Source organism: Canis lupus, chromosome 6 (genome assembly GCF_048164855.1).
Source record: "Canis lupus baileyi chromosome 6, mCanLup2.hap1, whole genome shotgun sequence".
NCBI lineage: Eukaryota > Metazoa > Chordata > Mammalia > Carnivora > Canidae > Canis > Canis lupus.
Genome location: NC_132843.1, coordinates 9,766,860 through 9,788,331, shown reverse-complemented (window position 1 = coordinate 9,788,331; position 21,472 = coordinate 9,766,860). Strand labels below are relative to the sequence as shown.

Here is a 21,472-nt window from a genome sequence, read left to right as displayed (position 1 = left end):
CAAGAATGTCCACTTTAGGGCAACCCCGGTAGCTTAGCAGTTTAGCGCTGCCTTCAGCCTGGGGTGTGATCCTGGAGACAAGGGATCGAGTCCCACATCGGGCTCCCTGCATGGAGCCTGCTTCTCCCTCTGCCTGTGTCTCTGCCTCTCTCTCTCTCTCTCTCTCTCATAAATAAAGAAATAAAGAAACAAATAAAATCTTAAAAAACAAAATAAAAAAGGAATGTCCACTCTAAATACTTTTATTTAACAATATGCTAGTGTTTTACCCAATGCAAAAAGGCATAAAACTGGAAAAGAAATGAAATGGTCCTTATTTACAGACAACATGATTGCCTAAATAAAAACTCCTAAGAGGGATGCCTGGGTGGTTTAGTTGGTTAAGCATCTGCCCTAGGCTCAGGTCATGATCCCAAGGTCCTGGGATGGAGCCCCCCATCCGGCTCCCTGCTTGGTGGGAGGAGTCTGCTTCTCCCTCTCCCTCTGCAGCTCCTCCTGCTTGTGCGCTCGCACTCTCTATCTTTCTGTCAAATAAATAAATAAATAAATAAATAAATAAATAAATAAATAAATCTTTAAAAAAAAAAAACCTCCTAAGAAATCTACAATATAACTCCTACAACTAATAAGAGAGGTAAGCAAGATCATAGGAAACAAGGTCAACATAAGATACCCAACTATATTTCTATATAGTAATGAACTTTCAGAAATTGAAAATTTTTAATGACAGAGTATCTTTTCTCAAAAATATATTTAGGTATAAACCTATCAAAACATACATACAATCTCTGTGCTAAAACCTACAAAATACTGATAAGAGAAATCAAGGAAAAGCTAAATAAATGAAGAGACCAATCACGTTCGTGGACTGGAGACTCAGCATATTTAAGATATTAATTCTCCACAAACTGATCATTTTATGATAGATTTGAAATAGATAGAAATCTATTATGATCGATTTCATTTTATGTAGATACAGGCAAGCTGATTCAAACTTTTAAAAATTTTTTGTAAAAGATTTTGTTTGTTTGCTTGTTTATTTGAGAAAGAGAGAGAGAGCATGCATGTGCAAGCACAAACAGGGTGAGGGGCAAAGGGAGAAGCAGACTCCTCACTGAGCAAGGACTCCACAGACACACAATGCTTCAGGTTGATACTAGGATCCTGGGATCATGACTTGAGGCAAAGGCAGATGCTTAACTGACTTTGCCACCCACACGCCACTGATTCTAAAATTTATATGGAAAGTCAAAGGAACTACTACAGCTAAAATAATTTTGAAAGAGAAAAACAAAATTGAAGGATTCCACTACTTAATTTCAAGACTTACTATAAAGCTATAGTAAGCAAGATGGGCTGATATTAGTGAAAGGACAGATATATAGATGAATGAAATAGAGTCCAGAAATAGACCTACAGTAATATAGCCAGTTAACTTTTAATAAGTTACAAAGGTAATTCAACAGAGAAATATTGTCTTGCCAACAGATGGTATTAGAATAATTGAATATTCACATGAAAAAAAAAACTTAACCTATAATTCACAACATATCGGAAAGCCAACCTGTCCATTTAACTGTATGTAAGCTTTTTAAAATTATAAAGTAATAAAAGTAAAAAAATATTTATGCTAATAAATAGCTGCCCAGTTTGCAGATGGCAAACCTCAGAGTTAAGACAGTCTGTCTGTCATATAATTTATTTATTCATTTATCTCTCAAGAACTGGTTAAGAGGTTTACATAAATAAGCAAAAGCTATAACTACCTTGCACTAAATATTTTCTTAGATATTTTTATAACTCTCTTAGAGCTACTGTTGCTAAATGTTATTCAAAGTAATCTTAGAAGTCAAGAAGCTGGCTATTCAATTGCTTGCAATTATACCATTTTTATCTCACCTCGAAATCCTTGTTATCATATCTTGTCTAATTCATGTACAAGAGAAAAAAGATCTTTTTCTTGACAATACATCTTACTTGAAGGCAATTCAAACAAGTCAAGTATATCTTAGATCCATCCACAAAAAGAAGTACATTAATTCTTGAAGTATATACCAGTCATTCGAGGATATGTGGAATGGCCCAGGGATAAGGAAAATTCTGTTCTCACTTTATACCTCACAGTCTATTTTTTATTAGCTCTTCCTCAAGGGAGGAGTTGCTAATCTGATTGTTTAGAATCTGGAATTCCTTGGATGAAACCAGGGCACTGAAAAAACACTTGAATCTGTGAACATACCCTTTCTCATCCTGGAACAGGCCAAGAAATATCCTGAAATTTTCTTCTATACTTTTTCACTTTCAACACCAATACCCAGTGGTTTTCCTCCTTTCTTCTACTTTGACTTTGTCCAAAAATTGGTAATAATGCCTTGATTTTCCTCCACAAAAACAGAAGTACCATATATAAAATCCAGATATCCCAAAACTTTTTTTCCTCTCAAAAGGAAGCTTTTTCAGAGCCACAGACTAAGTAACCTGGGTCAGTTAAGTATTATGCACCAGAGCCAAAAAATTTTTCCATATCTGTTGTTTTATCCTCTTTCCTTTGGAACCGTTGATATGCTTCTTAATCTTCTCACATTGCTCTACAAAGATTCCATCTTCAGTTTTGGGGAAATGAAGGAGGAGGAATAGATAAGAGATTTAAGAAAAGCAAGGGGCCTCAGTTTGTTTTTCACCTCAGCCATGTGCCTCAGCTTGGTTTAACCTATATGTAGGGATAGATGGTACTTACAGAGGAATTAATATATTTATACTTTATTCCTCATTTAACTGTTATTAATTTTACGTCATTCCTTTAGAGAGAAGAAGAAATGCATGATAGGTTTTAGATAACTGAATCCTTAAATAATTAGTAGTCATAGTCCCTTACTATTAAGGAGTTTAAATATTAAAATGCATAAAATTAAAAGTCTATGAATGGTATAAGAAGGAGGAAAAGTACAGAATTGAGTTGTCTGCCCTATGTAAGCTGAGAAACCACTCAAAAACCCTGCCCAACTTGAACCATATTCCTTATATTCTGTAGACTAATTGAAATAAGAGAATGCAAGGTTGTTTTATACCATGTAATAAGAGTGAATCCTAACTACAGTCATATAGATTCCCAATCATTTCTCCCTCATTACATTGTACTTCTGGGCTGAAATTTGCTTCCTGAATCTCTGTCACTTTTTACCTTTGCCTTTAAGGTAACCAAAGAGCAGTAGAATCATTCAAGGCAAGTCAATCGCAGAGGCAAAGCCAGAAGTAAAGCTCAGGGTTCTTGCTTCCCTTTGCTAAAATCCAAAGAGCTACAATGGGTTTAGGAGGGCACAGTACACACTGACCCAATTTTATGGACAGCTCGATATTAATTTATTATTATATTCATTTGGGATTATTACTTTAATTTACTTTACTAATTTTGGAATAATGATAGCACATGCCTCTGTTCTCTCCCTTCCGGGGTGGGCTTAGAGAAAATGGAGGGGGGGGGAATATTTGCCTTGACTAGTACAAAACAGCTGTATCTCTGATTATAGAGATTTAGAAAAGCAATAGTCCTAGAAATGAGACAGTAATGATGAAAATCTGGCAGAGTTCAAAAACAATTGATTGTTTCAGTATTCTTTTAGAATAATATCAAAATGGGGATCCCTGGGTGGCGCAGCAGTTTGGCGCCTGCCTTTGGCCCAGGGCGCGATCCTGGAGACCCGGGATCGAATCCCACATCGGGCTCCCGGTGCATGAAGCCTGCTTCTCCCTCTGCCTGAGTCTCTGCCTCTCTCTCTCTCTCTCTCTCTCTCTCTCTGTGACTATCATAAATAAATAAAAATTAAAAAAAAATACTTAGAATAATATCAAAATGGGCAGCCCGGGTGGCTCAGGGGTTTAGCGCCGCCTTCAGCCCAGGGTGTGACCCTGGAGACCTGGGATCAAGTCCCACTAGGGTTCCCTGCAGGGAGCCTGCTTTTGTGTGTGTGTGTGTGTGTGTGTCTCATGAATAAATAAATAAAATCTTTAAAAAATAGAATAATATCACTATATGTGTTGGAAGATATGTGATCTGTAAATGAAAAGGTAAGCTGACACAATACTTTAAGCACTCTATTCTTATTGCCCCAAAATGCTTATAATTTTTAAGAGAAAGTCAAAATTGAAGAAATGACCCAAAAAGTGTTTCCCCACAGGTTTCTGTAACGTATCCTATCCAGGACAATTTATGCCTTCTCTGACAGTTATGAATAACTTCTACTTTCCTTTCAGGGAATGAAAAACTAACACAAAACTTAGAAGAAAAATGGAAAACTAATGTCCGGTCCAAGCAGTAGTCTGCTTAAGTCAGCTCAATCCACTCCAGGAATTACTCACTACTCATTACACAGTCTTTCACTCACAATCATGCCTTTAGAAAATGCCTAGTTGATTTCACCCAACAACACTAACTGGGGACAACGCTAGCCCATCCTCACCTCAGAAGTGAAGGACAATTCCCTTTGGATACATCTGAGCCTGGACCAAAAAGCAGCTATCCCGGAAACTGAAAAGGCATTTTGTCAAGCAGATAGGTATAGGAAGGTATAGGAAAAAAGAGATTCAGAGGATTCAGAAAACTCCAGCTGAGGCTGGCAAGACTACCTGAAATTAGCCTCCTGGGGCTAGTAAAAGGGAAATGATATTGCTTACCTCAGAGGATAATTTGAAGATCATATGAAATAATGGCATAAAAGTGCTTTATAAAGTGGTAAGTAAGCAGTTTATAAATGTAACAAAGAACTGTTGTTTTTCAACTTCACAGATCCTGTGTTGATTGAATGCCCTTCACTGTACAAAAGGACTTCCCCTTGCCTTGAATTATTTGGGATGGTCAGCAGAAGGGCCTCTGGACTTTCCTCTAAGTCATCCTCTGAGTCACTGCCTTGTGGTGAGTGTTAGAACTGACAGAAACTCACTCCTGCCTCAGCTGACATCCCGGGGGATGTTAAGTCTTGCTGTTTGAATTGTTTTGAAACCCAGACTCAATTCTTCCCTTTTAAAATTGCATTACACTCTTCCTCCCCAGCTATCTGAGGTCCAATGGCTATAGCAAATGCAAAAGAACCTTTCAAGGGAAAGAACCATAACAAACTTAAGTTTTCATCCCCTCTACTCTTTTCCATACTCCCCTTTTTCCCCCACAGCAGTCTTTTATGAAAGCAGAGCCTGGAACTTGAGAGAAAGATATTGTATTTACCCCCTAGAAACAGCTTCGTAGGTTAACAGTGACCATGCTCCCCCCCACTCCCCCGCTGCTCAATTTACACACCCATCACTCAAATACACACACACACACACACACACACACACACACACACCAGTAAGCCAAGCAACCACAGGTAAATCTGACTCTTCGCCAAGTTGTAGCCAGAGATAGCAGCAAAGGGACCAAAGTCCTTCACCGCCAGCTCCAAAAAGACACTGCAACAGCCAGCGGCGCCGGCGCCGCAGTAGCAGCCTCCGCGCTGCAGCCTCCAGCCAGAGTTTCAGGTCTAATTCCTTGAGGAGTAACACTCTTCTGCCCTTCGTCCCAGTCCCGTGGGCTTCCCCACTTCTTTCCTCAGGACATCGGGAGGGACCGGGTCACTCTGCCGCTTTTTCAGAGGGGGAAGTGGCAGGGAAGAAGATTCCCACCGAAGTATCCTGAAGCCCACGACTCCTGGCCGGATCTCTCCACTCTCCAGCCCACGTAGGCGCCTGTGTGTCTGGCAAAGGTCCCAGTTCTCAAGGTCCCTGAGCTCGGATAGGATGTGGAGGGACCAGGCGGCTAGAGCAGCGACGGGACTGCTGCTGGGGATGGTTAGAGGACAGATGGGACGGGACTGGGGAGAGGGGGGACGACTCCGCACAGAGGCACTCTCCCGCCCCTAGCTTACAGACAGTAACTCCCAAACGCGCGGATGGGAGGCGAGGTAAAGGCCTTTTCTCCCTCTATGCTCTCCCTTCTCTTCCCCGCTCCCCGCCTGGACACCTGGTGAAAAAGCAAGGTGCTGGGATACCTGGAGCGAACACCATGATTTCCTCCAGCCGCTCCGCCCCTAGGCGAGGAGCAGAGACCCGCAGACGGAAGGGTGGGAGGAAGGCCAGGACTTGGGGTCCTTGGCAGAGGGGCGCGCGGGCGTGCGCCGGGCTGGTCAGCACCTCGGACAGCTCCCCGGGCGCGGTCCCGGGGCCGCAGCTCCAGCCGCCGCGGCGCGCTCGGCCTCCACAATGCATTGCTCTGCCCGCGGCTACCGCGGCGGCGGGAGGAGGAGACCGAATCCCGCTCGGTGCATCCCTCATTCCCGTGCCAGCTCGGCGCACGCTGCTGCTTGGGGAGCAAAACACTTCTATCGCTTCCACGGGAGAAGGAAGGACGGAAGAGGAAGAGAGAAAAAGGTAATTGCCTGGCTTCCCGGCAGGGGGACGACTAATTGCTTCTAATTACCTGCTGTCTCTCGCCTCCGTGGATATCGGACTGACATTTAGGATGAGTTTGCCCTTTTGTAATATATATATATAAATAACTCAAAGAACTTTACTCTTGAGGACGACTCTGAGTTCTCCGGATTGAGTGACTCTGAATAGAGGGGTGGGGCCTCCAAGTAAATGAGCCCTTGGGGCTCCTCTCTCACTCAGTCTTTGCTAACGTCAGGAAGAGAGCTAGAGGGAAGGACGGGGTGACTGGAGCACGTGAGGAGGGCGCCCCATCAGGCCCCGCCCTAAGGCGGCCAGTCCCCTCTGAGAGCTCCTAAACTTGGAGGTCCTCGAGGTTATCATTTTAGTTGAAAGCAAGGCTGGCCAATGCACAAGAAAGAGACCACAGTGAGATATGTCTTCGCTCTGAGACAAGCTTACACGCTCTGAGCCAACAGAGTCCCCTTCGGTTGTGAGAATCGCCGAGACTGACTAAGAAACAGTGCTTCCCCTACCTTGATCCAACTGAAAACTGCACCCCCCCCCCATACAGGCAGAGTTCTAAAGTTACTGGGACATGTCCCACACTCACTTCATGCTTCTAATTCACTGCTCATTTTTAAATCATTATCTAGTTCCAAGAACAAACGTTTGTGTAGTGTGGATAGCACAGAGTAGATGTTTGCCAGCTTGAAACAAGTCCATCTGGGTTACAAGCCCAGAGCTAAGGTGACACAGGATCCTCCAGTCTCAAAGCATATGTCAGTTACTTTAGATTTTATTCTCTGTTTTTGCAGCTGGAGTTTTGCAAGAACAAAAGGTGACCTGGGCCATCTCCAGTATTTTATGGGGTTTCTTCACTTGCACCTCTCCCTGGAAAATATAGCTATTCTGAAAATACAATATTTCCGAATAATTTGGTTGGTGGCCATAATTTCTCCACTCTTTTGCCAAATATAAAGCATTCAAATAGCCTTATTGGCACTGGTTTTGTTCAAAGCCATCTGATGGATTTAGAATGCAAACAGTTTTACAGCTCTTGAACTACAGTTTGTGTGGAGGCATATGGGCAGCCTCAACATAATACAATCAGTACTGCTCTTAGCACCTGGCTCAACACAGCCTTAAACAGATGGAACCTGCCTCAGCAGCAACAAGATGCAGGTCAGCTGATGGGCAGGACAAGGAATGTGCATGACAAGGTACAGTCCTCTCACTTCCCCCAAATTACACCAAAAACTAGGGACCAATGGCACTTCATTCTGTCTTCTTTGCTTTATCACCAGAAACATGATACAGTCTTTGAAATAATCTTTGAATGATTGAAAGTCCTCTTTAAAAGCTCTCTTTAAAAAAAACAAAAAACAAAAAACAAAAAATAAAAAAATAAAAGCTCTCTTTAAAACCTTTAATTTTTTATGGGTTTTATTCTCTTAATGCATAAACAGTTAATAATGATTAAGTTCAAGAGAAAGCAGTGTGGCGTAGGAAAAAAAAGATTTGAGAACAAGTCAGACTCAAGTAGAGCTTCTCCACCATTTATTAGCTGTGTGACCTTGGACAAGTTACTTAACTGTCTCATCTGCAATATAAGGATTAAGGTATTGTGAAGGTTTTTTGTGGGGATTAAATGTGATAATGTATTAACAGATTAATTAAGAGAGAACACAGCCCCAATTAAACCCTTTCCAGGAAATTGCTGACACACTGGGAATAGATGACACCCTACAGGAATGGGAACTAAATATGTTAAATCAGTACTTCTCAAATATTAACGTGCATATAAATTCCGTGGAGATTCCTTAAAATGCAGATTATGATTCCGGAGATCAGGGTGGAAGAGAGAGATTCTGAGATTCTGCATTTCTAACATGCTCCCAGATGATGTCCAGGCTGCAGAATCCTACTGGTCCATAGACTATATTTTGAGTAGCAAGGTATTAGATGTATCAGCATTTTATTTTTATTTTTTTTAAGATTTTATTTATTTATTCATAGAGACACAGAGAGAGAGAGAGGCAGAGACACAGGCAGAGAGAGAAGCAGGCTGCACGCAGGGAGCCCGACGTGGGACTAGATCCCGGGCCTCCAGGATCACACCCCGGGCTGCAGGCGGCGCCAAACCTATGCGCCACAGGGGCTGCCCTTGTATCAGCATTTTAAAAGAGAGAAACAATTTATACCACCTCTAACCTCAGAGCATGTCTTTCTTAATGTTAAATAAGGAATGAATACAGACGTATTCCCATAGACTCCCAAGCTACACAGAAGCCAAGACAGTAGTAGAAATAAAGAAGGCCTGAAAATGGTCCCAAGAGCACCTTTGATTAGCTTGCTGTGGCAGTAGCAGGTAATATGATCCAGTAAAAACCAGTGCAACAGGTCAAGGACAGAAGAAAAAACTTCTCAGCCTTTCTGAGCTGTTCTCTGCCCTTTTGTCCCCAGTGAACTCTTCATTTTCTCTACCCAACACATTATGGCTGCTTAGCCAAAGGACAATATACTCCCAATTCAGTTTTTGCTTGTTTATATTTTCGTAAGAGCAATTAATATTATTCCCAGTAAAACCCAAGCACTTAATACATTTTTATTTATAAATATTTTATCAGTAAATTTTATATTCAAGAATATTATCTCCAATTTTTGCTACTACTGGAGTTTTTATTCTGTTGGTTTAAGTACCCTAATAAAACTACTAGATTTTTTATATCTTAGTGTATATGGTCAATTTAATAACAGACTGTCTCATAGGAAAATAAAAATTTCCTTTTTCTACCATAAAAGCCAGATTTCTTGATAGAAACAGTCTTATTCAACAACTGAGGCTTAAGTTCCCAATATAGCCTCATTGTGTCTCTGTTTAAACACCTCCACTTAAAAAAAATAAATAAATAAAATAAAAATAAAAAATAAAAAAAAATAAACACCTCCACTTAAGGCAACTCATTCTCTAGCCAAACAATTCACTGCATTTTTACGTAGCCATCTATCAGAGAGGCAGCCACCACCTCCACCTCGACCATCTACCTCATTCTAGTACCATCATTTCCAGTGAATGATGGGAATACTGATAGGAAGCAAGACAGTGAACAGGTTGAACTAGATGTCCCAACTTTCCTGCTCTCATGCTGAGCTTATCAAACTGGGCCCTTCTACCTATGGATACTTGACCAAGGTGCTAGATGAACTAGAAGGCACATTTAAAAAAAAAAAAAGTCACCTAATAGAATCAACTATTTTAATTGGAAACTTGGGAGAATATTTTATACAAAAATAAACATGGTCACATTATGAAGTAGTGATTTATAAAAATTAATGTGACATATAAACATTAGAGATGCTAAAGAAATTACAATAGACAGAGCTATAACTCTCGGATTTCCCCCCAAGTTCTCATCTATTCTCTCTAACATTACTTTATTCTACTCATTCTTTGAGCTTTAAAAAGTAGAAGAATTTTGAAAACCCATCTTGAAATATTTCCACTGTTTGCATTATTTGCAGCTCACCTTGGCTCTAGCCATACCCTGATTCTTCCCATTCCATACTCATTGTAATGAATTATTCAACCAAATATAATTTCAAACAATTTTTAGTATCTCTGAGGACAGTTGAAATAGATTGAAAAGAAGAATTTTCATTATGAAGCATTAAAACATAATTTTTTTCCAAATGGCTTGTAGGTTTCAAATGATTACAGAAATGAAGTGCTGGAAAAGAACTCTTTTCTTCTAAGATATTGAATTGGGCCTAAGGGAAGCCTGTAGAAGTGAAATAAGCAGGAATAATAATAATAATAAAAGGAATGAGAGGATGTGGCATAGACATGAAAAGAGAAAAACTGAATGAGGAAGAAGACATTGAAAAACTAATCTTTATGTTATCCAATCTGTAAAGACTTAAAGAAAGCGAGGTAAAAATACATCTAGAGAGGGAAATGGCATACATTGAACAAAAAAACAGAAGATAGAAGATGGAATAAAAGGGAAGGGAAAATAAAATTAATAACTATACTGCTGTAAGAAAAGAAATGGAAAATTTTTAAGAATTTTACAGGCTTAAACATAGGACAGTGTCTCTGTAGACTTGCATTTTGTGAAGCAGTTTATGAATCCTGTGAGATGCTTTAAAAGGTACTATAACAAGCTGTATTTTTTAAGGGAAATATCAGCAAAACTTCTCTATTGGAAAAAGGAAATTAGAATAGTTAAAATTTTATTGTGTGCTTATGCACAATGAATATTTTCCTGGGAAAAAAATCTAACGTTGTTTGAGACCTTTTTTCCCCACCAAAGCACTATGTATCCATGTCTATTTTTGTACAAAAAGTTCTCCGTAGTTACACACACACATACACACAGTTGTTTTTACTAGATGATGGGAGAGGAAGAGGAAGAATCAGTTGAGCAGAACATTCAAATTAAAACCAGTTTGGTTTTTAAAAAGAAGCACAAAGTATGCAACTCAATGTTGAACTTCAAAATTGTAAATAGATGATATAAATCTTATTCAACAAGTTCTGAATGTAAAAATCTATCTGTTTATATATAAGTGCATACTAAGTCAGGGCACCTGGGTGGCTCAGTCTATTAAAGCACTCAACTCTCGATTACAGGTCATGATCTGAGGGTTGTGAGTTCAAGCCCTAGGTCAGGCTCCACACTGAGTTTAGATTATCTGTCTCTCTCTCCCCCTTCTCTCCACCCCTCCAAAAATAATAATAAAAATAAATAAATAAAATGGATAAATTCCACACTAAGTCAATTGCAGGAGGGAAAAATCAATGAGAAAAAAATATCTGGAAAGAAGAGGTGAAGAGAAAAGTAAAAGATAGGAAAGGGACATGAGAAGGGGAAAGAAAAGTGGCAGGAAATCAAAACAGAGTTTCCTACTAAGCATATATATAAAGGAAGAAAGACACTAAAGACAGAAAAACTGGCATAATGAGAGAGTCAAAAAACACTTTTCAACAAAACAAGAAAAATAAACAATAACAAACTTTTTAAAAGTATAATGACAAAGATTAGATCCTCAATACAGTCCAAATTGAGTGCTCTTCTTATATCTGGCTCACTTGGGCTGTATGTTTGGGAATAAATTTAATCATTACCTTTAGAAATACTTAATAACTTTATTGCTCAGCCATAAAAAAGAAAGAAATCTAGCCATTTGTGACAAGAGCCATGACCCTAGAGAATATTATGCTAAGTGAAATAAGTCAGAGAAATCCAAATGATTTCATGTGCATGTTGAATTTCAAAAGCAAAACAAATGAACAAACAGAAAACAGAAAAAGACTCATAAATACAGAGAACAGACCGGTAGTTGCCAAAGGGGCATGGAGTGGGATGAGCAAAATAGGTGAAGGGAATTGAGAGGTACAAAGTTTCAGTTACAAAATAAATAAGTCAGGGAGATGAAAAATATGGCATAGGGCATATAGTCAATAATATTGTAATAAGATATGGTAACACATCATGACTATACTAATAGTAGTGAGCACTGAGTAATGTACAGAATTGTCAAATCACTGTGTTGTATACCTAAAATTAATTTAACATTGTATGTCAACTATATTTCAATAATAAATATTTTATTTTTTTAATAATATTTTAAAAAGAAAGAAACACTTATTAGTTTTTTAAACAATTGCTTAAAGCACGCACTGCATCTCTATTCAAAGGCTCAGTTCAGAATTAGCAGAGTCCTACTACACTACACAGGGATTTTGGTATCAGAGAAGAATTATTTTTTAGAGCATGGTAGCTAAGAACGTAGAAATGCTGACTCTGGTTACTTTTTAACCTATTTTAAGAATCAGTTTGTGGGGTACCTGGGTGGCTCAGTGGTTGAGCGTCTGTGCCTTTGGCTCAGGCTGTGATCCCGGGGTCCTGGGATCGAGTTCTGCATTGGGTTCCCCACAGGGAGCCTGCTTCTCCTTCTGCCTGTGTCTCTGCCTCTGTGTGTCTCTCATGAATAAATAAAATCTTTTAAAAAATAATAAAATTTAAAAAAATAAAAATCAGCTTGTGGCATAAGAGATATCCTTTGCAACTGTAGAATAGGAAAAAATTTCCTAGATGAAAACAGAAGCATAAATCATAAAAGAAAATAATTGATGAATGGGACTTCATCAAAATCAAAGTTATCGTCTATCTGAAAACCGCTGCTAAGAAAATAAAAATGCAAGTTACAGACTAGGGGAAAATATTTATAATATGTTAATATGTTTATCTGACATCTATATTCATATATCTTGCAACTCAATAAGACAACAACCCATCTAAAACTTGCCAAAATGTTTAAATAGGCGCCTCATAAGAGGAATGTATTACTAATGGCCAATATGCATATGAAGACTTCTCAATACAATTAGTCATCAGAGAAATATAAATTTAAACCACAGTGAGGTATTATTACATACCTAGGAGAATGGGGAAAGTGAAAAAGACTGGTAATGCCAAATGTTGATGAGATATGGAGCAACTAGAACTCTCCTATATTGCTGGTAAGAATGTAAAATGTTACAGACACTTTGGAAAACATTTTCATAGTTTCTTATAACCTTAAATATATACTTACCCTGGGACTGGTCTATCCATTCCACTCCTACGTGGCTATCTAAGAGAAATGAAAACTGTGTCTACACAAAGATGTATGTATGAACATTGACAATAGCTTTATTTATCATAGCCACAAAGTGAAAATAACCTCTAAGTCCATCAACATTGTATGGATGCACAAACTGTGGGCATACAGAGATAATAATATGATATATCTCAAAAACATACTGAGCAAAAGAAGCCAGACATAATAGAGTACATACTGTATGATTCCATTTATGTGAAATTCCGGAAAAGGCTAAGAAGCTATAGCGATAGAAAGCAATTCAGTGGTTATCTGGGGTTGGGGGACATGGGAAGATGGATTGGGAATGACTGAAAAGAAATACAAAGGAAGTTTTTGGGATGATGGAATGTGCTATATCTTTACTCTTAGTGGTGGTCACCTGGGTGTGTACCTGTGTCAAAACCCATTGAACTAAAAAAAAAAAAAAAAAAAAAAACCCATTGAACTGTATACGTATAATGAGTGCATTTTACTTTATGTAAAGTATACTGCCATAAGTTTATCTAAAAGACAGTTTGTAGCAATCCGATATTTCTCATAAATAGAAATATGGGTATGCATATCCTAAAAATGAAATTTTTGAGAACTAGAATTAACTATAAAATATGCTAACTCAATTTTTCTTATATTTTAAAAATATTTTAAACCTAAAATAGCTTCATATTTTCTATTCAATCATTTTGAATTATTGTATTTAGTCAATATGAATGACTGAAGAAGGAGTACATTGATATAAAATGTTGCAATTTATTTTACAAATACACATTATTCTTCATGCATTTATTCAATAAGCATCAGGGGATCAATACTAAGAATATTAAGAATAGTATCAGATATTAAAGATTCAGAAGCATAAGACACAGGTATGCTCTCAAGTAGCCTACAGTCTGATAGAAAAAAGACAGGGAAAAGGAAAGGAAAAGGGAGAGAAAAACAGAGACAGAGCTGAGGTCTGCAAATATAAATCTACAGAGGTGTCAGATGGCACGGTTATATGAAGGCAGGGTGGAGATGTGTTAAAATATCTACAGTAAGCCTGACATGGAGTCATGCATGCTAAGTCCCCATGTCAGCCGACCAAAACTTACCTAAGTGTCTATGCTTGGCTCTCCCAGAAAAGGCATGCCTAGGTCAACCAATCAGCACTTGCCTGCTCAGCACAATTCCTCACCAGACTCAAGACTTCCCTTTGCTCCATGAGCTCAATCTCACAACCCTGAGATCATGACCTGAGCTGAAATCAAGAGTTAGCTGCTTAATCAACATAGCCACCCAGGTGCCCCCCCTTCAGAGCTTTCTATCCTGCTAGACTGGATGCTGCCCAACTCATAAATCACTGCATAAAGGTGATATGATCTTTTCAAAATTTATGATTGTTGGATTTTTCCTTTAACACACGAGAATGCCTCTAAACCAATGGAATCCAATTTGGAGAGGTAAAGAAATTAAGGCATGAGGGACTTACTAAGGGAGAAGGAAATTAAGAGGTCATTCTGGACTAGAATTATGAGGTTGAAAGACTAGCACCATGAGAGGAAAGGCATAAGAAAGCTGGCAGGACCAAGGCAGGATTTCTAAGTTGGTCTTGAGAGCAGCTCCATAAGTAACTAGTGAAAAATCAGCAGAAAGGAAGTGAAAGAATTCTGAGAGTGAAGTATCTAGGCTGTTGAAGTGTTCCTGGATGGTAGGTGTACATAGGGCAGAGAAGATAATAAATGTCACAGCTTGGTTTCTATCAATGGGAGAGGGAGTTGGAAAGTTAGAAATACCATTGACCCTTGAACAACACAGATTTGAACCACATGGGTCCACTTACACATGGACATTTTTTTACAGAACTGTAAATGTAATTTCTTGTTCTTATGATTTTTTTAATAACATTTTTTTCTCTGGTTTACTTTATTGTAAGAATACAGTATATACAGTATATAATGTATAATGTATATAATGTAAAGAATGTATAATGTATATAATGTAAAGAATACAGTATATAATGCATATAACACACAAAATATATATTAATTGACTATGTTATGGTGAGGCTTCTGGTCAACAGTAGGCTATTAGTAGTTAAGTTTGGGGGGAGTCAAAAGTTATACACCTATTTTCAACTGTGGAGGAGGGAGGTTGTTGTACCCCAACTCCCATGTTGTTCAAGAGTCAGCTGTACTGAGATGATGTCACCACATAAATCTAAGGAGGAACTAGTTAAAAGTTCTTTGAATATGCTAATAATGCTTAAGTATTCAGAATGATACCATTTTTGAAATTGAAATGGATGGTTTTCCTAGTTAGTAATTCCTTTTTACACCAATTTAGGTAACAATAGTAGACATTTAGGATGAACCCTATTGCTTTCTTTTTTAAGATTTGAGAGAGGGAGAGAGAGACTCCCCCACTGAGTGCAGAGCTCTTTTGGGGGCTCAATCTCAGGACTCTGATATCATGGCCTGAGCCAAAATCAGGAGTCAGATGCTTCACCCACTAAGCTACCCAGGTGCTCCTGAATCCTATTGCTTTATAAAGACACTGAAATGAGTTCAGAAAATAAACAAGCAATTTCTTAGCATTTGAATTTTAAAATAAGTGCTTGAAATGCAGAATGGAGACTAAAATCTTGAAAGCCAAGGCTTTCACTTTATTGCTGGGGGGCGGGGAGGAGTGTGTCCTAGCCTCAAGGCCTCAGGGCTAAAATTGTAAAGTCTAAACAGAGTTAGGGTGAGACCTTCATTTGACTCTCAAGGATATATATAGCTCCAAAAGACCTCTAGCGTCTTGAAAATTTTCCAGGCTGATGCTGGAGGGATAAATACCCGTAACAGAGTGAGTTGTCTGGATAGATGAAACTTAGGGCCCCCTCCTAGGTCCTTCCTAACCCCAGAGAACTCTCATATGAATCTGTGAAAAACAAGAAAACAGGTCCAAAATGGAACTTTTTATGCTAAGCACCAAGTCACCAAACTGAGATTTAATTACAGGCTAAGCTTGGATCTTAAACCAGTCAGTCAGGAATTGCCTAATCAGCACTAATTAGGTAATGCTCCTGACAGACCCCTGCCAGCCCCTAAAGGAAAGTAACCCAGCAAAAACTAACCTGCTTTTTTGCCTAGAAGAGTTTCCTTGTTCCTGCTTTCTGCTGCCTATAAAAGCCTTTATTTTGTGCACCTCCTTTCTATATGCTAGATTGCTGCCTGATATGAATCAAGTTTTGCTCAAACTCTTAAAATATTTAGTATGTCTCAGTTTATCTTTTTTTAAAAGATTTATTTATTTATTCATGAGAGACACACAGAGAGAGACACAGGCAGAGGGAGAAGCAGGCTCCCTGCAGGAAGCCCGTTGCGGGACTCAATCCTGGAACCCCAGGGTCATGACCTGAGCCGAAGGTAGGGCCCAGTCAGTTTATCTTTTAATGACTGGGAAGGATTGAACATGTAGCCAGCAGCAGTCTTGAAGTCCGAATAAGAAAGGCTGCAGAGGGGGTACCTGAGTGTCTCAGCCCAGGGGTGATCCTGAGGTCCTGGAATCAAGTCCGACACCTGGCTCCTCACAGGGAGCCTGCTTCTCCCTCTGCCTATGTTTCTGCCTCTCTGTGTATCTCATGAATATAAATAAAATCTTAAAAAAAAAAAAAAAGGCTCCAGAGGGACCAAAGGCCTTGGTGAGACATGGCCATCTAAGATGATGGATCAAGGATCAAGCTCCATAAGCAAAGGACAAAGTCCCATCTCAGTAACTGCTAGAGAATGGCTAGGGTCTGAAAACTGGATACCCTACCCCCTTGAGTTTGGACACAACCCCAAGACAAAAGTGCACAAAAGAAATCTTTTATTAGCTATTCAAAATCCTGAGTTTTACTCAAAGGTTTCTGAAATGAGAGTAATCAGCCATTTTGACTGCTTGACCAGAAGTTACTAGATTAAGTATTCTGCTATTGAATATGATAAAAAGATTAGCATTAGTTATAGATAAATCTTTTAAAAAAAAAAGTCTCTTGAAAATTGCACGGTTCTACCAAATTCTGTAATATTTCTGAGTACTTATTTAGTGCACTCACATAGCATTTCCAGCTACCTGATATCTTATCATTCCACATAGCGGCTTCTATGCCATCTGAATTTAAATATTACCCTGAGAGGTTTTTCCTGTCTGACCAGCCTTAGTAGGTCCAACACCCATCCCACTACACACACACATACACACACACACACAAACACATACACACTGTCTATTCTCTGTCAGGGGCCTAGATTCATTTCCTTTATATCACTTTCCTCAACTTGCTATTTCATAGTTATTTGTTTGATTACCTGTTTAAGGTCTGTACAATTACCTGCTTAGTGCTACACCGTTATCTCTATAGGGGCAGAAACTGTTCCTGCTTTATTATCGCAGTACTTGCAGTGCCTAGTATGGTCTTCACTATATAACAGCAATTCAATAAACTCCTGTTAGGTGACTGTGCCAAGCTATATGCTGTAATTTGCCTAAATTTATTTACTCTTAAGATAGATACTATTATTGTCCTCATTCTAAAGACAAGGAAAGTGAGCCATGGAGAGATTAGGTAGCTTTGCAAAGCCACTTAATGATACAGCCAGAATTTAAACCCAAGTAAAAAGGAGAAGAAAAGAAAAAAAAAAAAAAAAAAAAAGCATGACTGATGTGAGAGCATGCTCTTTGTCTCTTACTGAATATTTTCCTTTTTTCCAAACACAGAAGACAATGGCCTGGGCCTCACCATCCTGGTAGTGCGGGGAGGACAGTGACCAGTGAACCCATCCCAAAGCCAAGACAGTTTCCACTTCATTTCTGGGAGAGTTAATGAACTGAGGAACTGTTCAGTCCAAGGGTACATAGTAGAGGTTGCCATAGTAGAGGTTTCTGATGTTACCTAGGGTCTACAGGGGAATAGGCTACATGGGAGGACGATGAGATGGGGCTTTTTTTTTTTTACTCAGGGATACTTCCACATAGCTTAAAAATACAAAACATTGAATATTTTTTTAATTATCATACTGCAACAGCCATCCTATCCCAATCCCAAACTTCAGAACTCCTTGACCCTGAGGTTCATGAATGAGGTATGAAGTCAGCTGGGTAGGATATTTTAGACTCACTTTATTCAAAACTGAATTCATCAGCTTTCCTTCCATTTTAACATTCTCCCATGTTCTCTCTCCGTTAGCATCAACTTCTCAGTCTATGCCAGAAGTCTACAAGTGACCCTTAATTTGGCTGATTTTATTTTCTAAATCTCTCTTAACTTAAATGTACCAACTACTTTCCATTCCCATCACCCCTGCCCTCATAAAACCCTCATCGTCTCTCACCTGGACTATTGCAATAGCATTGTAACCACTCTTCTGGTCTCATGTTTCTATATTCATCTGCTTATTTACATTCATCTGCTTTATGTTCCTCTCTTTCACAACCACTCAACTCTGCCTTCACAGTGGGAAAACCATCATAGACAGCGAGTAAATGCATGGATGTGGCTGTGTTTCAATAAAGCTTTATTTATAAAGGCAGGTGGTGGGTCAGAGTAACCACAGATTTACCTGGTAGTTATCAGAGCTATCCATAGAGAATACAGCACTAACCATGTAACTGTATCATTTCTCTCCAAAGAAAATCTTAAAACATTAGATCATGCCACATTGTCTATAAAAGATCCAAACTTCTAAAAATAAAAAATAAAAAAAAGAGATCCAAACTTCTAAATATGGCCTATGCATTTGATTTGGTCCCTGCCTACTGTCTGAACATTCTATCTTACCACCTCTTGCCTTTCACTTCACGTTCCTGTAACACCGAACTATATCTAGTTCTCTGCACACAAAGGTTGTCCCTGATGTTTCTAGTCTGACATCCTTATCCACACTCTTCCTCCTACCTGAAATGACCTGCTCATGTTTCCTCTTCACTTGGCTTACTCCTGCTTATTCTTCTGACAAGACCCAGGCCTCCTTCTGGAAGCTTTCCATAATCCACACAGATCCCTGTCTCCCAGGAAGCTCTCTGTTTATCTCTGTCATTTCTAGTACTGCACTTGATCATAATTATTTGCCTGTCTCCCTCATTAACTCTAAGTCCCTCCATAGAAGCTTTCCTGTGTCTCATTTACCTTTCAATTCAATGCCCAGCATTTTCTTATCACATAGTAGAAACTATAAATATTCTAAAATATTTATTAAATAAGTGAATGTGTGAATGCACTAAACTTGTCTGATTTTTTAAAGTTTATGTAAATGAAATAGGACTTTTTGAATACTTGCATTGTCTGCCATACACATCTTTAGTTATATTTCTAAATGTGCATGCATGTATGTATGTATCTTTTTTAAAAATTACAGACAGATGATAGATAGATTATAGATATTTAAAACAATTTTATTGTGGAAAATTTCAAACATATACAGAAGTACAAAAGAACTTCTTGTTCTTAATGAACTCCATCCCCACCATATACTCCTTAACTTGACCTACTCACCTACTTACCTACTCACTCAGTGCCAATATATATTAATTTATGGCATATTTTGTTTTACACCTGCACCCACATCCCTAATCCTCCTACCTCTAGATATTTTGAAGCCTATCTCAGGTATATCATTTCATGTGAAACTACTACAATAAGTATCTCTAAAAATTAAGGATTTAAAGATTTTAATAGAATCATTGCATTGTTGTACCTTTAAAAAAATGATTCTTAGCCATAGTTAAAATTAATGAAAATTAGCATCTTCATTGTCTTACCAACAGCTGAAAGTCTCAGATTGTTCAGCTGAAATGTTGAGATGGAGGATGGCCCAAGATAGGTCAATTCCTAAAGTTTCTGACACTTTTGCCTCTGGGATGTCTACTTCAGATTTGTATAAGATAACCTTACTATGCACATTTTCCTGACAAAAGCCATCTGGTACTTTGTTATAACCATTTGACACTTTCTGATGCTTACTGCACTGTCTGAAATAGGACAAACTAAGCCATAAGTATACATGTAGATGGGGGTCTGTGCTTAAAGTGGAGGCATTGTATGATTCCATCTGTAACTTGCCTTTAGCTTCAGAAGCTGGGTTGGCATAATCCATCACGAAGGATGAAGCTTTTCTCTAAGCTGCTCTCTATCACACAGGTGAGATTCAGACAGATGTACAGAATAGTCCTTTAATTCAGGTTCAAGCTGCCCACTGCCAACCAGACAGTATCAACCCTGAATGGTGGGAAGGAAACAGCTTCTCCACCCCATTACTCCTATGCCACCTGATTTCAAAAGTCTTTATCCTCAACTTATGCAATTACACCTCTCTTGAACCTGTTCTTTCCTTTTCTCCAGAACTCTTGAGAAAACAAGCTCCCATCACAAACAGTGACTTACCATAGCTAAAAAATATCCTAGCTCCCAATCAAGGAGATTCTCTGTTTACCAAAACTACTATTGACGTGAAAGAATAAAGAATAACATTTCAATAAGAGAGATGAGATACTACCTTTCTTTTAAATAAGACTTTACTTTTTGTCTCTTCTCCAGGCCGTTCATCTACCTACACAACTTCACACTTCAGTTGAACTAGATTTTAAACCAGGTGGTTGTCACTGAAAGTGGAAGTCTAACTGGGATCTTGGGAATTTCCATATAGAACACAGAATTGAGCTACCCTTGCTCTCTAGCTTCATTTCTGTTAAAAAAAAAAAACAGAATTTACTTATTTATTTATTCATGAGAGACACACAGAGAGAGGCAGAGACATAAGCAGAGGGAGAAGCATGTTCCCTGCAGGGAGCCTGATACAGAACTGGATCCCAGGACCCCAGGATCATGACCTGAGCTGAAGGCAGACACTCAACCATTGAGCCACCCAGGTGCCCCTCCCTAGCTCATTTCCCTCCTCTTTTATACAACCTGGCAAAATTCATTCAATTCAATGACATTACCTGAGTACATGTATACTAAGCCTTGGAAATACTAATATGAGTGCAATCTCTGCACTCAAGAAATTCACCATATGGTGGAGGAAATCATTTTAAAGAAATAATGAGGGACGCCTGGGTAGCTCAGCAGTTGAGCGCCTGCCTTCAGTCCAGGGTGTGATCCTGGAGTCCCAGATCAAGTCCCACATTGGGCTCACTGCCGGGAGCCTGCTTCTCCATCTGCCTATGTCTCTGCCTCTCTGTGTGTGTGTTTCATGAATAAATAAGTAAAATCTTTTTTAAAAAATAAAGAAATAATGATGCCAGCATAAGAAGCACAATAAAGTGGTGATATAATCCACCGTATCCAAAGGTAAGGGCATCACTGTGGGAAGGAATGACTTATTCCATTTGTAAAGTTAGGTGAGTACTTGAAAAGGGGTGGCTCCACTCTTCTTTTTGCCTTCAAGTACAAAAGGAAAAGAAAGGGAAACTTCCCAGAATATCTTAA

General features: G+C 38.8%; 1 protein-coding gene across 4 annotated transcripts in view; it reads right to left on the bottom strand.

The window, feature by feature from the left end:
* The window catches only part of AKAIN1 (A-kinase anchor inhibitor 1), an 84,437-nt gene that overhangs the window by 43,592 nt on the left and 19,373 nt on the right, over window positions 1–21,472 (bottom strand). Inside the window, exon 1 of one of the 4 annotated variants that reach the window (XM_072828877.1) lies at window positions 6,449–6,648. The exons of 2 other annotated variants lie outside the window; for them this stretch is intronic. In XM_072828877.1, the coding sequence (XP_072684978.1) occupies window positions 6,449–6,485 (37 nt within the window). In that variant the 5' untranslated portion in view covers window positions 6,486–6,648. Of the gene's footprint in view, window positions 1–6,020; window positions 6,338–6,448; window positions 6,649–21,472 lie in introns of those variants that run through there. One more of the 4 variants, XM_072828874.1, reaches the window with a different exon arrangement.